The 19285-nt window shown below is 40.8% G+C and overlaps 1 protein-coding gene across 3 annotated transcripts in view; it reads left to right on the plus strand.

Moving 5' to 3' along the window:
* The first annotated feature begins 1790 nt into the window (after nt 1-1790).
* RASA2 (RAS p21 protein activator 2) overlaps nt 1791-19285 on the plus strand; it is a 119453-nt gene continuing 101958 nt past the window's right edge. For all 3 annotated transcript variants that reach the window (XM_039248535.1, XM_039248536.1, XM_039248537.1), the window contains exon 1: nt 1791-1931. In XM_039248535.1, coding sequence (XP_039104466.1) covers nt 1799-1931 — 133 coding nt within the window. In that variant the 5' untranslated portion in view covers nt 1791-1798. The remainder of the gene's footprint in view (nt 1932-19285) is intronic.

Below are 19285 nucleotides of genomic sequence, written 5' to 3' on the forward strand. Positions count from 1 at the left end.
GCCCAGAATTCCACTAGATGCTTCACACACATACTCTTAATAAATATTTAATCCTGACAGTAACCCTTTGAAGAAGGAAGAATAAGTGGAGCATTCCCATTTTACCGTTAAAAACAGGCTCAGAAAGGTTGAGTAATTTGCTCAATGTCACACATGTAAAAGTGGTAGAACTAGGCTTCAACCCAAGACTGTCTGCCCCATAAGCTGAAACAGGCTCCAGGCTCTGAGCTGTCAGCACAGAGCCTGACGCGGGGCTGGAACCCACGAACAGTGAAATCATGACCTGAGCCAAAGTCGGACGCTCATCCGGCTGAGCCACCCAGGAGCCCCGCTCATGCCTTTTTAAAAACAAAACAAAATGAACAAAAAAACCCTATAACATGTTGACACTACTCAGGTGACGATGTATTTAACTAGCACAATGAATGGAATGGAATGGAATGGAAAGGAAAGAGAGAGAAGAGATATTGGCAGAATCAGGATATCCCTCAGCGACAGATACATACTAAAGGTCATTCTTCCTGGCTGTCCATCCTTTGCAAAAATGACTTCTACCCCTTTGGTACATTTATGCCTCTCCTCCCTCACCTCCAGTTCACCATCCCCCGCCCCCCCCCCCCGTTGTCCCCCCGCCCCCCCCTCCTCCGTGCATTTCCCAGGAAGGCCTCCCCTGACCCTCCAGTTTCCTCATCTTACTTCTTTTCTCCAGTCCCTTAGTCCTTTTCTGTGTCTCTCCCAGACTGATTGGCTGGAGGGCTGGGACTCTCTGAGGCTATCATTATGTCTGACCCTCAAAAAATATTTGTTGACAGGCTGAATGATTCCTATTGTTGCCCTAGAAAGGAACTACCCTGCCCTATTAAGTCACAGTTTCTTTCTTCCTAGGGCAGTGCAGTTAACAACCTCAAGACCAGGAAATCGTCTTCCTCATCTCATACCAGGGTATTATTCATGCAGTTTACTCACTGTAAAGAGTTCCCTTGAAATAAAGCTAAATAGTCAAAGATTTACTAATGTCCTACGTCAATCAACTTTTTAGCAAGCCCATTCAGGGAGGTGGAAAGGGATGGGACCTGACCCTTTGCTCTGTTTCCAAAACACAAAAGTGGTGATAAAAGCTACAGAATTTTTCTATGGGAGGATCTCTGACGCGGCCCTCATTTTGTAATTGGGGGCTATGGTCTTTTTTTTTAATCAGCTTTTGCAGAGCAGTGTTTTTAATTAAAAGCAAAGATTTATATGTGTGGCGGCGTGGCTTGTGGGTAAGGGGGCATGTGGATGTTATTGGGGGAATACACCTCTTGGCTCTTTATGAAGAAGGTAATTTTGAGGTCCTCACAACCGTCAAATTCCTTTCTGTTTTCTTTCCACAGGGAGTTCCCTTGAGCTTCAGCAGCGGTGGAAGTCCGCTCGAGGTGGGGAGCCTAATTCCCAGAGGGGTTTGGGGATCTCGAGAGGGCCGGGGTTTTCGCCCAGTGGGGTTTCAAAGCTGCTCAGAGCCACAACTAGGAGCCACACTTGCCTAGCGCCTGGGCTTTTGTGGAGCAAAGAACAGGCAAGCCAGAAGTTCGGTTCGCGCCTGAGCGGCCGAGGTTCGGGGTAGGCGTGGGGGGGCGCCGGCAGCAACCGCGGGAACCGGGTGGGGCGGGGGCGGGGCAGCGGCGGGGCGGGGCGGGGCGAGCCAGGCCGAGGCCGGGGGCGGGGCCAGGCGCGCGGCTCGCCCCAGCCTAGGCCGCCGCCGGGCTCCGCCTCGCGGGCTACGCAGGCGGTGGGGCTGCGGCACGGGCCGGGCGGCACCATGGCGGCGGCGGCGCCTGCTGCTGCGGCGGCTTCTTCCGAGGCGCCGGCGGCGAGTGGGACGGCTGAGACCGAGGCCGGGGACGAGGACAGTCGCGAGGTCCGAGTGCTGCAGAGCCTGCGGGGCAAGATCTGTAAGCGGGGGCAGGGCTGAGGGGACCCACCCGGCGGCGGCGGCGGTAGCCGCCGTGGGGCTGAGGGGGCGGCGGGCGCGCGGGGGTGGCGGCGCTGAGCCGCGCTGGGATCTCGGGGCGGAGAGGGGACCCGGGCGGGCGGGTGCCAGGGCCCGCGCCGCGGCCGGACTAGGTGCGTGGGGAGGGCCGGCACGGGTGAGGCTGGAAGGGGGGTGTGTTGGGGGAGGCGTAGCCTCGACGCGGCGGCGTGGGCTGGGGCTTCCCCTGTCCGGAGGGAGTGAAGAGCCGAGAATTCGCCAGGAGGGGGGCGCCCGGCGCGGCGCCGGCGTGAGGGGCTCGGCTTTGAGGCGCGGCCTGGACTTGGGGACGCCCCAGCCGGGGGCGCGGGCCGGGGGCGTGAGGAGTTTCCGGCCGCCCAGGGACGCAGGCCTCCGGGCGGTGCGGGCGCTGGGGAGCGGCCCCGCGGTGGGAGCCGAGCGGTAATTACGGGAGGCGCGGCCGGAGGAGGAGGAGAAGGAGGAGGAGGAGGAGGGCGGGGAAGTGGGGCTGGCCCGAGGGGAGGGGGCTGCTGGCTTCCTAGGCTCTGGAGCCTTTGCGAGGTTGAAAAAGGCGCCCTGAGCTGGAGGAAACAGGCCGCCCTGGGACTCGGGTGACCGCCGCTCGGGGTGTTCGCGAATGAGCGCGCCGGGAGGGGCTCGGGCCAGACACCTGTACTCGCCCCACCTCGCTGTGGCGGGGACTTGGATCGAGAGACAGCGTGACTGACAGGGACTTAAGACAGGATGTAGTGGCTTCCTGTGAGCAGGTCTCAAAACAGTCATCCAGCCCGCACTTAACCCACTTAATTCCTTTCCTTCTCATGCATTTAATTGTTACTTTTGTGAGCGAGCCACACTAGTTGACTTAATACAAAATTTTTGCTTAGAGGCTCTGAGCGTTACTATAGACCATTTGCATTCAGTCATTTGGACATTTATTTTTAAAAAGTGACTCTTTGGCGTCGGTTACCAGTTTTTTCACAGTAGCTTATTCAGAGGAAACGCCTTTTTTTTTTTTTAATTTTTTTGGCTATTTGTAAGATCTGTCAGTAAACCTTATTTTTGCTTTGGTCAAAAACCAACTTTATTTTTGTTATTCAGTATGCTCAGATTGGAAACGTGCTTCATGTTTCATGTAAATAACCCTTAGTTCTGAGGAGTGCTTTTTACATTGTAAGAAGAAAATCGAACAATAACAATACTCTTTGTTGCATGGGATGTAAAGTTTTCCTCTTCCTGGATGGTAATGTTATTATTTGAGCTTGGATTCTCCCCTTTTTTTTACAAGTTACTCCTCTTTTCAAGTACTGGAATCTTACTAAATTTCAGAGGCAGACATGTTAAATTTTCCCATCTTTTGGTTCCCAGAAGTAGTCCTGGGTAACTTGAGATCTTGAGTACAGTTCTTAAAACCTAGCAAATGACATCAGAGAAATAGATCTTGTCTATATCGAAGTTCCCAATATTAAAATTACTTTTTAGGGTATAAAATCTTTCCAAATTTCAGATTGTCTTATTCTTAATATTCACATACATCTAATTTTAACATGTGGGAAAACTGTAAATGGGCCAGAGTTCCCCCCTTGATCTGATTTTCCAAATTTTACCACTTTTACATTTCAGTGTCACTTGGTGCTAAGCACTGTCCATTGGAGCCTCACTGATTTACATAGCTGCAGGTTATACCATGGAACTGCATAGACAATTCTTGGAATTGAGAGCTAGGGTTGGGCTGTTTCCAGAAGGACTTATCTGCCCTGCACTTTCACCTGCTCCATAGCAAAGCTATCACGGTAGGAGATATCGCTGTGAGCGAAACTTGGACTTACAAATACAAAATTACAGCTTTGTGTCTGTGGTTTAGAGCAACCCCACTACCCAGATTTGAAGATTGATCAGCTTGGAGTGACATTACCACTTTAACCATAATGGAAATATTGTAACTTATCTCAGTCAGTTTCTTGCTTTTGGAATTGCTTGGTGTATGGCTCAGGTCACTGAGTGTCTGTTTTTTAGAAAAAGTGTATTAGGATACTTATATATGAAGCTTCTCCCCACCTCCCTCTCCGATTTTTGCCCTTCTTTTAAAGGCTGGTATAATCCAGAGTTGGTTGACTTTCAGAACCCTGTAAAGAGATGCTGTTTTGTGTTTCCCTGAAACTGACATGTGGGTTTTACAGTGTGGGGGCGGGGTGGGGGTGGCTAGAGGAATCATTAGCAGGTGCTAAAGTCACAGGGATGGGGTGGTAGTACATCTCACAGTGAAAATACAAAGCAGCTTGAGGGTGTAGGTAACCATGCCAGCTTTTCCTTTTCACCATACTGGGAGACTTCAGAGGAAAGGCTGATAGTGCCCACTAGACAGGAGATGTGCTGCCAGATTCCAGATTGCTGTTTGAGAGCCTCTGATCTGGAGAATTAGAGCTCCATAGGGCTCAAAGTGAGCGTCAAAGGAACATCCTTTTTCCTAGACCTAGGTAGGACCCTTCAACTCCAAATCCTTCCAACAAAAAGTGAGAATGAATTGGCTTATATATCTTTCTTTTCCTTTTTTTAAAAAAGTTGATTCATTGTTATTTATTTTAAGAGAGATAGGGAGGGGCAGAGAGACAGGGAGAGAGAATCCCAAGCAGGCTGTGCTCTGTCAGCACTGAGGTGGATGCAGGGCTCAGTCTCATGAATCGTGAGACCATGACCTGAGCCAATATCAAGAGTCAGATGCTTCACCAACTATGCCCTCCAGGTGCCCTGATTTATAGGTCTTTAAAGTTCTGGAGACAATAGTCTACAGTTTCATTTAGGGGTTTTATTCTAACATTTGTTAACTTTTCCATATTCTTCACAAGGTGAAATAACCAGATCTACAGATTGGAAACCCATTTTGTGGTCAGTTTCGGTCAACTGACATTAGCAAATCCAGTTTTGCTAGTAATATTTTATCTTATGTGCTGATCCCCAATTCCCTGAGGTCATGTTAGTGCCCTTGGACGCCATGGCAGTCCCAAATGGTCAGCTTCCTTAATATTCAACAGGCAGGAGTGATTGTTGGAAGTCCTGGAGTTGTCGTGTGAATCCTTGATAAAGGAAATTCAGGTAGCCCAGACTCCATCCTTTGGTATGAACTGCCATGCAGTGAGTGGCAGGTATGCTTAGTATATCTGAAGCACTGTTGCATTGCACCCCACCAAAAAACACAAAATTACCCTACACACAAGCAAAAGAGGGGGATTGGAGCTTTCTTCTTAATTTATTTATTTTCTCGCTTTTGTGTTTTAAAGTTTATTTTTTATAGTTTATTTTTTTGAGATAGAGAACGAGTGAGTGGGGCAGGAGCAGAGAGAGAGAGGGAGAGAGAGACCCCCAAGAAAGCTCTGAGTTGTCAGCATGGAGCCCAACTCAGGGCTCGATCCCACTAACCATGAGATATGACTGACCTGAGCCAAAATCAAGAGTCTAATTAATGCTTAACCAGGTGAGCTACCCACCCACGTGCCCCTGGAGCTTTCTTCTTTATACTTTCAGGCATCTTGCTGTTATTTCACAATGTCTTCCATTTTGGTTACACTTTTTGTTAACTTCTCATCGAGTAAAATCAGCTTGTAATCAGAATCAGAATGTTAATGAAAGAGCACATGCCACCTTGATCGTGGGTTTACTTCTGGGGATACCAGGTTGATAAGAGAGCCAAACACACAGGGAGGGGCAGAGAATACTGTGTGTGAATACTGAGATGTGCAGCACAGAACCAGATCTGTGGAACCATGGCATGTCCCAGAGCTCATCTGGTCTCCCTGGTATCTCCAAATGAAAAATGATGTAGGGTTCTTTGGCAAAGTAGGAAGTGTGGCATCTGGTTAAGTGCTTGAGTTTAGAGGCTTGTCCAGGTTAGTCTTAATTTGAATCTTAATTTCCAACTTTTGTTAACCCTTTTGTGCCTTTATATTCTTGTGTGTATAATGGGTATAATAAAAACACCCATCACCCAAGACTGATTAGAGCATTAAATAAATCTCCTTCTCCAGTCATTTCCTCCCTCCCCTCAGGAGCTCTGTCAGACCTGGACCATCTCTTGGGAAGGAGTAAATAGATAAAAATTAGTCTTTATCTGTTATTCTTTGTCAACACTTAGTATTTTCTGTACAAAGCTGATTAAAATCAGAGGACATGTACTGTATTGTTTCACACATTGATTATTACTCATGTGACTTTAGGCAGCTCTCTTACCTTTGAGCTTATCTTCCTCATCTTTAAAATGGGAATGATGTCATCATTAGCCATTTTGTACATGTCATTCCCTCTACCTGGAAGTGTTTTTCTCCTTTCCTCCATCTCACATTTACGTCAGGGAACTTGTATGCATCCTTCAAAACCCTGCTTCCTCTGATCTCCTGACCAAAGCCTTGTTTGGGGCATTGCCACCCCCATTCTTGGAAAGATGGTGTTGGGCCCTTGTACTGGTTGGGAATTGTAATTCCTTGTCCATTTTCTTATTCTTGTACATTTTGTAGAAATTGTTTATTTGTATTCCCCATCAGACTGCAAACTCTTGCAGTATAGAATTCATTCTTCCTTTTTTTTTTTTTAAACTATCCCACTGTCAGCATAATAGACCTTTAGAAAATGCCCTACTTCTCACCATGTTATCCTGAGGAGGATTTGAGATACTAGATGTGAAACTGTTTTTGTGAATTTTACACATAAGCTAGAAGGTGATAGTATTGTTAAAAGAAAACTACATGGGTCTGTGACAGGACGTCCATCCCTTTCAGAATCATAGTGCCAGCTGAGCTTATGTGTGATCTGATGCCAAAGCTGCCTCATTAGGAAAAGGATTAAATTTTTCTAAATGATCTGAGTGCTTATTATTAGGAGATTTGAATATTGTTACTTGACTGTACTCCATGAATATTGTTACTAATTGGTCCTGAGCCTGGAAAAGAAAAATCTCCTAATCATACTTTATGTAGTAAATGTTTTTATTTGTCGTGGAAGTTTGAATTTTTTGGTAGTAAGGTATTTCATTGATCATGCAATAGAATTGAGAAGGAGAGGTTAAAAAGAGTTTATTCATGCTAAGAATTTATTACTATCAAATATTTCAAGTGAGTTGAATTATTTAGTAAATTAATAGAGGGAAAGATTACTAAAAGGTTTGTTCATACTATGAATTCATTACTGTCAAAAATTTGAAATGAGATGACGAGTTATTTAGGATCGAGGAAGAATCCATCTTTTAGATGGATAGAAATGAGAGAAAAGGGTTCTTTGTAAAAGTTCACAGAGCAGTCTGCTAATCATTTGCTCTGAGGAAGACAGGAGGTAAGTCTCAATGAGTTCATAGAGTTTTTGTTGTTTTTTTTTTTTTTTAACTTACAACTCTTTGAATAGCCTCTAAGAGACTGTGGAACTAATGTAGCTGAAATAAAAGTATCATTTTATCCTTTTATCTTAGACACCAATCCTGTTTCCTTTTTAATGTGCTTTATGAAATTATTTGACAGAAATATCACATTACATGTTTTATGAAGTTCTATATGCTCTTTTGAGAGCTGCTAACAGTTTTCTTGTGTAGTCATCAATTAATGTAAATTAAGACACTTTATTTTAAGAATTTTTTATGATATGTCTTTGGTTTTGTATGTTATTTCAGTCATCAAAAATCACTAGCTAAAATAATACGCCTTATAACATTATACTAATGTACATGGAAACATCAATGAACAGTAATTGGCAAATTTGTTATTGTGAGCTTGGCTCTAAGAATATCATTAATGACAGAATGACTGGACAAATTCTTTAATTTTGCCAACTCCTTATTTTTTCACTTGTAAAATGAGAGGTTTGGATGTGGTCTTTAACATTCGTTCTAGCACTAAGTCTTTGATTGTTGCTTTATAAATTGAACCATTTGCTTTAAGATACTACATCATATGCTTTTATTTTAATGTTTTAAGTGTTTTTTATATACCTGTTTTGCACAAGATGCACTGTTTGAAACATATTTCTAAGATTTATTGGATAAGATTATGTGAATCTTTTTTTAAAAAATCTTTTATATATAGAGAGAATGCACAAACGGGGGAGAGACAGGCAGAAAGGAGAGAATGTTAAGCAGGCTCAGTGCTCAGCACAATATTGTTACTAATTGGTCCTGAGCCTGGAAAAGAAAAATCTCATAATCATACTTTATACAGTAAATATGTTTATTTGTCATGGAAGGTTTGAATTTTTTGGTATCAAAAATTCAATTTTGGTGGGGCTCAATCCCATAACCTTGGGATCAAGAGTGGGATGCTCAACTGACTAAACCACCCAGGTATCGTGAAAAAACTGTTTTTTAAAGATTCATGCAGTCTTGGGGCTCCTGGGTGGCTCAGTCATTTGGGGGACAGACTCCGGCTTAGGTGATGGTCTCATGGTTGGTGAGTTCTAGCCTTGCATCAGGCTCACTGCAGAGCCCACTTTGGATCCTCTGCCCCCGCCTCTCTCTGCCCCTCTCCCACTCAGCGGTCTCTCTCAAGAATAAATAAACATTTAAAACAACATTTAAAGAAAAGATTCAAACTGTCTTGGGGTGCCATGATCCCAAGGTCATGGGATCCATGCTGAGCACGAAGCCTGCTTAAGACCCTTGCCCTCTCCACTGTCCCCCCACCTCATGCATACTTGTGCATGCGCGCACGCGCGCGCTCTCTCTCTCTCTCTCTCTAAAATAAAAAATAATAAATAAAAAGTTTTTTCTGTGACTATTAATTTATTTAGCAGTACGTAGTATCTGAATGTCCATTAGGTCATTAGCCCCCCAGAGTGTGGATTAAGCCTATGCTGTGAATAGGATGAAAAAGCCCTTACTAGTTTAACCTACAGTCTATACTAAACAATGGTTGTTTTTAGATACATGAATTCTTAGAGAATTATAGAAGCTTAGAGCTGGAATGTAGAGAACATATTGTGTTCCCTCATTTTACAAACGAAGAACTTGACACTCATATACTCCAGGTGTACACAGTTAATGCGTATGCCTGTTTGGCACTAGTGCATTACTACCAAGGTTCTTTTTGAAATGCTGGGTAGAGTGAATTCATCATAGTATGAATGTTGTGAATGTACTGGATTTAATAGATGAGGATTACACTGCCTATCTAGTGATATGTCCATAAGTAGTAATACATTTTCACTGAGGCATCTACACACTCTCTCGTCTGTTCCTTCCTGAGAATTTTGTGAAGTGATTAGGATTAGTGGTGAAACTGTACTTGTGACGTAGATGGAGATTGAGCTTGGATGTTTACCTATTTGTGTCATGTTGTAACTCAGCTGGTTTCGGCCTGACTGGCCATCAGTGTCACCTGTGAACTTAAAAAAATTTTGATGCCCAGGCTCTATTCTAGTCCTACTGAATCAGAATTTCTTGGACATTTACTAAGTTTGAAATATTCCCTAGGGAGTGATAATGGGCTGCTGAAATGATGAACCTCTGCTTTTGCCAGTTGAACAGACTAGCCACAGACTACCTGAATGTTAGCACCCTGCTGTGCATGACCATTTAAAGGGTACCAACAGAAAGTTTGGTGTGATCACAGGGAGGTTTTAATTTGTTTGATTATTTTTTTAAAAAATGTATTTATTTGTTTGATTCAATAATACAAATACCTGGTACAAAACTGAAAAGGTACAAAGGAGTATCCATTGACAAGAAAGTTTTCTTCTGTTGTCCCTAGCCATTCCCTCTCCAGAAGCAAGCATTACCTGTTTCTTGTGTTGCTTACAGGGATTATTTAAAAATAAAATCTTAAGTGTAAATCTTATGTATTTACAAACATAAGTTTATGAGTATTAATCTCACTAACATACAAGTTGTAGCAAAATATATACATTGCTTGCATCTTGCTTTTTAGTTTTTCACACTTGACATAGTAGCTTGAAGATTTGTCATATCCATGTGTATAGGGAGCTGCCTCTTTTATTTAACACGTGCATAATATTACATCATCTGGATATACAACAGTTTATTTAACCAGTCCCAATCTTTGCTATTACAAAGAATACTGCAGCAAATAACTGTAGTTATGTCATTTTTTTTTTTTAAAGAAATTTTTTTTTTAATGTTTTTTATTTATTTCTAGGAGAGAGAGAGAGAGAGACAGCGTGAGCAGGGGAGGGTCAGAGAGAGAGGGAGTCACAGACTGAAACAGGCTCCAGGCTCTGAGCTGGCAGTCAGCGCAGAGCCCGACGCGGGGCTCGAACCCACGAACCGCAAGATCATGACCTGAGCGAAAGTCGGACGCTTAACAGACTAAGCCACCCGGGCGCCCCTGTAGTTATGTCATTTTAAATATGAGTACGTGTGTCTGTCTGTGATATAAATTCCAAGATGTTAAATTGATGAATTGGGGGGTGCCTGGGTGACTCAGTCGGTTAAGCCTCTGGCTTCCGCTCAGGTCATGATGTCGTGGTTCGTGAGTTCAAGCCCTGCATCAGGCTTTCTGCTGTTAGCGAAGAGCTTGCTTTAGATCCTCTGTCTGTCTGTCTCTCTCTTTCTCTCTGCCCTCCCCACTTAATAATATAAATGAATGAATGAATTGTATGTGCATTTTTATTTTGGAAAGACAGTGCCACATTGCTTTCCACAGGAACGACAGCAATTATGCTCCCACTAGCAATGAATGAATGCCTATTTCTTTATTCACATAGTGTATATTTTAAAACTTCTTGATCTCTAGTGATATCTTAAGATGGAAAGGAACATCTGATTTGTAGTTTTAATTTGCACTTCTTCTAAATGAGGTTGAGGATCTCTTCATATTTTTAAGAGCCTTAAAAATTGTTTATTTTTAGAGAAAAAGCAAACATGCACGAGCAGTGGGAGAGGGGCAGAGGAAGAGAGAGTGAGAGAGAGAATCTTAAGCAGGCCCCATGCCCAGTGTGTATGTGAGGCTTGATCCCATGACCTTGAGATCATGATCTGAATCAAAATCAAGAGCTAGATACTCAACTGACTGAGCCACCCAGGTGCACCCCCTCCCTTTTTTTTAGAGAGAGAGCTTGTGCCAATGGTAGAGGGAGAGAGAGAGAATCTTTTAAAAAAGTTTTAATTCTTTATTCTTAGAGAGCATGAGCAAGGAAGGGGCAGAGAGAGGGAGACACAGAATCTGAAGCAGGCTCCAGACTCTGAGCTGTCAGCACAGAGCCTGATGTAGGGCTCCAACTCATGAACCGTTGAGATCATAACCTGAGCTATAGTTGGAAGCTTAACCGACTGAGCCACCCAGGCACAGAGAATCTTAAGCAGGCTCCATGCCCAGCAAAGAACCCGGTGACACAAGGTTCAATCTCACAACCCTGAGATCATGACCTGAGCCGAAATCAGGAGTTGGACACTTAACTGACTGAGCCACCCAAGTGCCCCATTAAGAGCCATTTTTATTTCCCTTTTTTGGTGAACTTATTTTGTCTTTTTTTTTTTTTACTGGATTATCAATCTTATTACTAATTTGTGGGAATGCTATGTGCAGTAAGGGAAAGATGTTTAAAAATGTAGATGCTTTGGCTGATGCCTCCATTTATTCCTGAGAAGTTGATTGTGAGATCCATTGAGGACAGTCAGTTGTTGGTTTCATATACTTATATAATTTCTGACACAAGAGAGATGGAGAAATAACTCTTTGAGGGAAAATTAAGTGAGGATTTATGAACAAGAATTAAGAGACAAATAATAGATTGGGAGAAGATATTTGCAGGAAATCCTACAGACAAGAAGAAAACACTAATGTAACACTTATTCTGTGTCAGGTACTATTTTAAAGCCTTCTAAAAAGCATATCAAATAATTTAGTCCATATGGTAACTCTGTAACATTCATTATCCACATTTTATAGATGAGGAAACTGAGGCATAGAATAATTAAACTAAGTAACTTAACCAAGATCAGACAGCTGGTGAGTGGGGGAGCCATCATTCAGACTGCACAGGCTGCCTCTAGAGTCCATTCTGTTGCTCCTGCCCTGCTCTGCTCTATTGCCTCTGTTTGTTAGTGTCCAGAATATTTAAAAAGTTCATATGGATTTTAAAAAGGAAAAGGGCATTAGAAAAATAAAAGATTTGAAAAGACATTTTACAGAGAGAGATTTTTTAAAAAGGCCAGTAAACATAATACTGGTAAGATTTAACAAAAATTAATCAGGGAAATGCAAATTTTTAAAAGCCATCAGTTTGTGAAAACAAAAGCTTGTTAATTTCAGTATTTGGTGGGGGCTTAGGGAAATAGGTAACTTTTCTCACTGTTCCTGTGACTTTAAATGAGTAAAATGTTGGAGAGCATTTTGGCATTATCTGTTAAAAATCTAAAGGTATATTTCCTGTGTATTTCTACTGCATATCTACCCTACATAAGCACTTGGACATTTGCAAAAGAGGCACATACACAGGTGTTTCATGTTGCTGTTTTGGTAAAACGAAACAATTAGAGACAACTTAAGTGTCCATTGTAGGAAAATGGCTAAATGAAATGTTAATATACATATTCCAAAGCAGCTAAAAAGAATGAGGTGTATGTAGAGTATGAAAGGAAAGAACCCAAGACGTATGTTGTGTAAAAAAAGCAAGTTGTTAGAGTGATGTGTGTTTTTTCTATGTGTATATGGGAAAATGCACAGAAAGAGGTTTGCATGGATGTACAACATTGGTTATATCAGTGGTGGACAAAGAGGATTAGCTTTACTTTTAATGGTTTAGTTTTCTACATAAAATTTTATGTATTTATATATTAGCTGTGTTATGAAAAATGACTTTGTATAAAAGAATTTGTTACAATATTAGTCCTCAGCTGCTAGAACCTCTCTTGCTCTACTGTTGAGGACTAACTGTCCTATCTACAAAAATAAGGGTAGCAAAGTGTTAAGCCTGGTAACATTTTGAGTGCACTTACAAGTAAAGTCAACTTTTTCATCGAGTTTTTTGGTAACTTTAAATTTTATATAATTTCAAACAAAAATTTGCAGCAGAAATATAGTGAATTCCCATATACTTGTTTTCAACAATTGTTTGTGTTCAAAAAGCTGACTTTAAAAAAAATTCTATGGTTTGTTTCAGAGGAGTGAAGTAAAAATAATTTTCATCCTTTAAAATATTATAACATTTGTGTGAGTGGTGCAGAACCTCTTAGTTTTGAATTTGAACATTTTGTACAGTTTTCTTAGTGGATAGGGGAAAGTGAACTAATGTTTTTTGAGTACATTTATTCTTTTCCAGGTACTATGTTGGTATACTTGCAAATTATTTCATTTAATCCAAATTCATGAAATTTATATACTTAGGGTTTAAAGAGGCAGAGCCAGGTTTTCAGAAGGTCAGTAAGTTACCAAAGTCGCTGTCCATTTGTCTACCAATTTGCCGGTCAGATGGTATATTGGAAAGAACTGATGAGTATATTTCTGTTGTCAAGAAGTTGATAATTATCCCAAAATTGCTTATGGTCTAATGTAGTGGGTATTCAATAAAATCAGAAAGTTGGAATGCTATAAAAATTTCTCCTTAATTCTGTTTAGGGGCTTTTCAACAAAAAAATTTAAACTCTTCTGCCTGCCTGACAATACTCTTGTGCTTTTGTCTCTGCTTGTAAATGGTTCTCCTAGAACCACACACACACATGCACGCACACATGCACCTATTTGTACGTGTACATTTGTAGGTTCAGGTTATTTATATCTTTTTTTTTTTTTGAAAAGTACTAGATCATAATGAGTCCTATTTTGGCCCCCAGGATGCCACTACCAGTAATAGCTACCAGCTACCATTAGGAAACTTGTTCAACTTTATTTAGTTATAGGAACTATCCTAGGAGAGATTCCTACCATATGTGCTTCAGTGTTTGGTTTGCTAGAGAAAAGGGCTATAGGAAGCTTAGGGACCAGCACACATTCAAAAGTGAAACCTGAAGTGGGCAAGACAAACCACAGGAAGATCCTGTCCGCAGCTTGGTGACGTATCTGTAGAACCCATAGACACTTCCTGGCAATGCCTTGCGAAACTTGCCTTTTTATGTATGGTAGTTTCCTAACTTCTTGTTCTAGACTAAGCTTCAGTGAGAGGTGATTAGTATGATAGTAATGTAGATAACTGTGTGATAATTATCATGCATATGACTTGTGTAAAACAAGAGGCCCCTAATTATATTCTATAGACTTTCCCACTGAGGAGTTACATCTTACCTACTAGAACATTTTTGAGGAGTTGCCCTGGAGTTTAGGCTTTAACTTTGACTTTATGCCTTCTCAAGAATTGTGCTTACATATTGTTGGTGTTTTTTTAGCCCCAAAACAGTTCTTTGCTCATGGAGTCTAGGCAAACCCTTTAAATTATGTGGAGTCCTGGGGCTCTTTGCTCACTCAAGTGCTTGCTCAGAGGCACATTGATGATTACACAGTACCTGATTTTCATGATGGAATAGGAGTGCAGTATTAGTGAAACTATTATTCCTGATTTCTTTAACCTTCCAGGTTCCATGTTAACGTTAGAGTGCCTATTCTTAAGCAGAACAAATTTCTGTTAGGAATTATGGAGTAAGTTGATTTTTTAAGATTATCATTTAAATGAGATGATACAGTCTCAGGTTCTATGTTTTAAAAGTAATTTATCATTTATTGGGAGTGAGAAAAATTGCTTGACACTCCAGCTTTTTGATAATGTTAATAATTTATACATCGAAAAACCCTACCTTACCTAGATATTCCAGCAGTCACCATTGCTTGTTGGTACCCTTTCTCAACCTGTGCCTGAATAATATCACAAATGTATAACTTTCCAGTGGTGCTTTCAAGGTGACAGCTAAGGAGGGAAATAGCAGCTACATAACTTTTCTCAGCAGTTTTTAGGCACCTCCCCCACTTTTTGTTATCATACACCTAGGGCAATCTGACATACTTTGAAGAGGGTGAATGAGAGACTCTTTGGAAGATCGTGAGTGATTGTGGCAGCTCTTCTCAAGTAAAAGTTCTTTGTCCAAAAAAAGTATTTATTAGATACACAGAAAGCAAATGAATGATAAATGATAACATAGCATGTTGAAAGCATTGTTTTCTGCTGCTTTTCTTGTAATCACCTGACCTGTCTGAGCCTCAGTTTCCTCTTCTATAAATTGGAAATTGTAGATTTGCTAATCTTCAAAGAGGTTGTGAAAAGATTGGATGACTTGGTGTGTTGCCTGGCACAGTGTGCGGTTAACTGTGGGCTAGAACATAAACAATAGTGGTACTTGGTAAAGTATATTTTCATAGTTTTGTTGATGAACAATTTATGTATATCTTTTATTGCAGAAATAAAAGTGAACTTTATAAGAAAATTTGAAAGACCTTATCATACATTAACATAGGATTCTCTTATTGCATATAATTAAGTGGCATAACACATTTTAATTTTCCACCAAACTTGCCAATAGTGAGGCTGTATATATGTTTTTCAATGCCCATTTGATTAATTCTTCACTTTCTTTGTTGTGAATGTAAATGATAAAGTTTGCAGGTCTTTTTCTTTTCCCCATCTAAAGTTGTAATCCTCTGTTCAGCTTGCTGTTCTTATTAGAACATCATATCCTGACTCACTCAGGCCTAATTCCCTGAATTATATCTCTGTAGTACTTCTTCCAACTTTCTTTTCCTCCCCTTGCTCTTTCAGTACCTTGGTTTAGGCCCTCTAATTGTCAGAGTAATTTTCCTGAAGCCTAAATCCGACCACACAGAAACCTTTAGTGATCCTTGTTGACTACTGAATAAAGTTAAAACTTTTTAGCTTGGCATTTCAGATTCTGTTGATTCCACCTTTTCTTTACAATCTTACCTCTTCTTACTCCCTTTTCATCTCTCTTTATGCTTTAGCAACTTTGTGCTATTCACTGCCTCCTTGAAGGTGCTCCTCTTGTTCCTCCCTTCAGAATTTGTTTACATTGTGCCTTACTCCTGGAATGTTTTCCCTCCATCCCCAATATCTGTATTTTGGGGGAAAAAATCAGTCTTAAGAAGTTACTGTGAAGTTGTGAGGTAGTTTATATGAAGGCCCTTACAAAGCATCTGCTAAATGTAATGTATATATTAATTTATTCAGTAAATGCTAGTTACTATTATGATTTAGTTTTCCTTCCACCCCAAATAATCTTTATCTTGGGATCATCTTGTTCAGGACCCTGGCCCTTTGCAATTTCTCTTAGGGATTAATGCCCCTGGGATTTGTGTTGGTTCTTAATTTTGTAATCCTTTGAAATAGATTGGGGCCTGTGGGTCCCTAAGGATAATTTCAGAAAGGGAGAGCTGTCCCTGTTCCTCTCAACACTGCTGTGTTCAGGAAGATATTAAGAGCGAAGAGGGAAGACTAGGCTTTGGAGTTTGATTTCTGTGAAATCACCTTAACAGCCATGTAACTGAATGTTTTTTAATTTATAAAAGAAAATAGTAATGGTTACCTCTCAACATTGTTGTACACATTAAATAAGATATTTGAGAAAATATTAGCACTGTCTTGGCGCAACCAACTAGATAAATATTTGCCTTTTTTTCCTTACTTATCCCAGTAGTGTCCTCCTCCAGGACTCACAAACACATACAAACCTGCAGGTATAAATGCGTGCACACAGCCCCCTCCAACATATGCATAAGCACATATGTGCAAACTCACATACATGTCTAGAAGCATATACAGCAGAACCTATACCTGCTAGCTTGGTATTTGGAATTCCAGTCCTAAGTAAAATTTGTATGGTAGGATCTGTATCTAGTGACCTTTGTGTGGAACCATTGATCTTGTACACAGAGAGTTGGCCATCTTTTTATTTTTGTTAATCTAAGTTATCTTATCAGTTTTGATTCCCAGTGGTATTTATCTTCTTCATTTAAACTGTTTACTTTTTGCCATTAACTGATAGCACCATTTTTTTCCTACAAAATATTTAGTTGTCTCCTGCTTCCTTCAGGTATTTATGCATAAGTTACCTTCTCAGTGGAACCTTCCATCCTGCCCTCCCACCGCCCCCCCCATTTATGTTGTGCTCATTCCTGCTTAACAGTTATTACATAACACATCCTCTTTTACTTACTTATTTATTGTTTGTCCATTTGTGTTAGCTCAGTGACAGTTTTATCTGTTTTTCTCACTATTGTATCTCTAGCATCTTAGTATAGGTACTCAATAAATATTTGAATGTGTGAATTTCAGGATTGGTTTGTTTTCAGTATGATATCTCTGTTAACACTGTAAAGATTCTTATATTTAGTGCTTTGAAAACTGTGTACAGGAAACTTTTTTAAGGGCTAGAGCAGTTGATATATAGATCAACTTGTATCAACTGGAAAAAAGATAAATGCAGTTTTATAATTCGTGATGTGATAGTAGAACCTCCTTTTTGCCCATACTAAAATTCTAAACACACACATGTGTGTGTGCACATGCACGCTCATACTTATTCAGTAGATATTTGATTATCTATTATAAGCTAAGCATGGTGCTAAGAACTGGTGCCTTCCCTTAAGAAGTTTGTAGTTCAGTGGAGAGATATATAGCAGTCTACTTATCTGGTTCCTTCTCTCCCTTCCAAAATGGTTGGAAAGCTTGAAGGCTCAGTCTTCAAATCTCCTTTCTTTCCTCTTCATATTTACTCTCTTTGTGATCTTGCATAATCTTGTGGTTTTATAAATATTATGTAGTTGCTCATAATTCTCAAGTTTTACTCCAGCCAGGGCTTCTCTGTTCTCTTGACATTTGCACTTGGATGTGTAATAGGCATCTCAGATTTAATATGCCCAATACAAATTCTCGATATCCCTCTCCAAACAAGAGGCTCCTCCTTCTGGAAATGGCATCTCTGTTCATTCAGCTGCTGTTCAGGCTGAAATTCTAAGAGGCCTTCCTTAGCCCCTTTTCCTCTCATACCCACATCCAAAATATCAAAAATTCTGCTGGCTCCATCTACAAAATACTTGCCCACCTGAGCATTCCTCTGTATGCCAAGATTGCTCTCCTGGTCTAAATTATCTCTAATCAAGATCACTACAGTAGCCTTCTATCTACTTTCCTGCTTCCACCCTTTCCCCTCTGCAGTGATTTTTCTAAAACAAAAGTTAAATCATCCCATTCTTCTGCTTCAAATCTTTCAGTAGCTTCCCATGTCACTCAGAAAAACTGCAGACTTTCCATGACCTACAAGACCCTTTTTAACCTGTTTTCTCATCTCTTACCATTTCCTCCTCCTTCCCACTTTGCTTATTGTTTTACAGCCATACTTGCCTCCTTGCTATTTCTTCAGTGTGCAAACTCTCCTTTCTAGGCCTTTCCATATTTTATTCTTTCTGCCCATCCATCTCCTTCCCCAGATATGTATCTGCATGACTCATTCCCTCATTGACGTCATGCAGGTATCTGTTCAGATATCTTAATAGAAGGGCACGTGGGTGACTCAGTTGGTTAAGAGTCCAACTTTGGCTCAGCTCAGGTCATGATTTCATGGTTTGTGAGTTCAGGCCCTATATTGGGCTCTGTACTGAGAGTGCAGAGCCTGCTTCAGATCCTCTGTCTCCCACTCTTTCTGCCCCCTCCCACTTGTGCTTGCTCTCTTTCTCAAAAGTAAACATTTAAAAAAACCAATATCTTAATAGAAAGGCCTTCCTTGATTCCCTGCGTAAAGTAACATTGCTCTCTTCCCTCTCTTTACCCTTAGGGTCCGGGGCATTCCCTAAGTCTTACCCTACTTTGTTTTCTTCTATGGCAGTAAATATTATATATTTACTTAAGAGCTTATGACATTTGTCTCCCCTGTCTAGATTGTACAATAGTTCTCTGTGGGCAGAGATCTTCTTTTATTCTTTGTTCTATCTCCTGCACTTAAAAAGGTGCCTGGCATGTTGTAAGTACTTAATTTTACTTGTTGAATGAAGTGCAACAAGTATGATCAATATGATCATTGTAGTTGAAGTACATATAAGATACAGTAGGAAATAGAGGAAACATGATATGACTACGTAGGAATTGAGGGAAGAATTTACAAACAAAGGTACCTTTTTAAGCAGAGCTTTTTGGAGAAAAAACAGGTAATGGCATTCCATATAATGAAAATAGCATTGCAGATAAAGACATGAGAGAACACTGTGTGTTCAAGGAACCAGAAGTAGAGTACTGTTGGAGCATAACATTAAGTAGATGAGGCCAAACATGTAGTAGTGCTACACCATGAAGGGTCTTTATGCCAGACAAAGGAATTTTAGATTTTTATCCTGCAAGAAGGGCAGTGGTAGGTAGTGTGGAATCATTGAAGACTTTTGAGAAAGGGGGATACAT

Source organism: Hyaena hyaena, unplaced genomic scaffold (assembly GCF_003009895.1).
Source record: "Hyaena hyaena isolate Hyena2069 unplaced genomic scaffold, ASM300989v1 scaffold_311, whole genome shotgun sequence".
Classification (NCBI taxonomy): domain Eukaryota; kingdom Metazoa; phylum Chordata; class Mammalia; order Carnivora; family Hyaenidae; genus Hyaena; species Hyaena hyaena.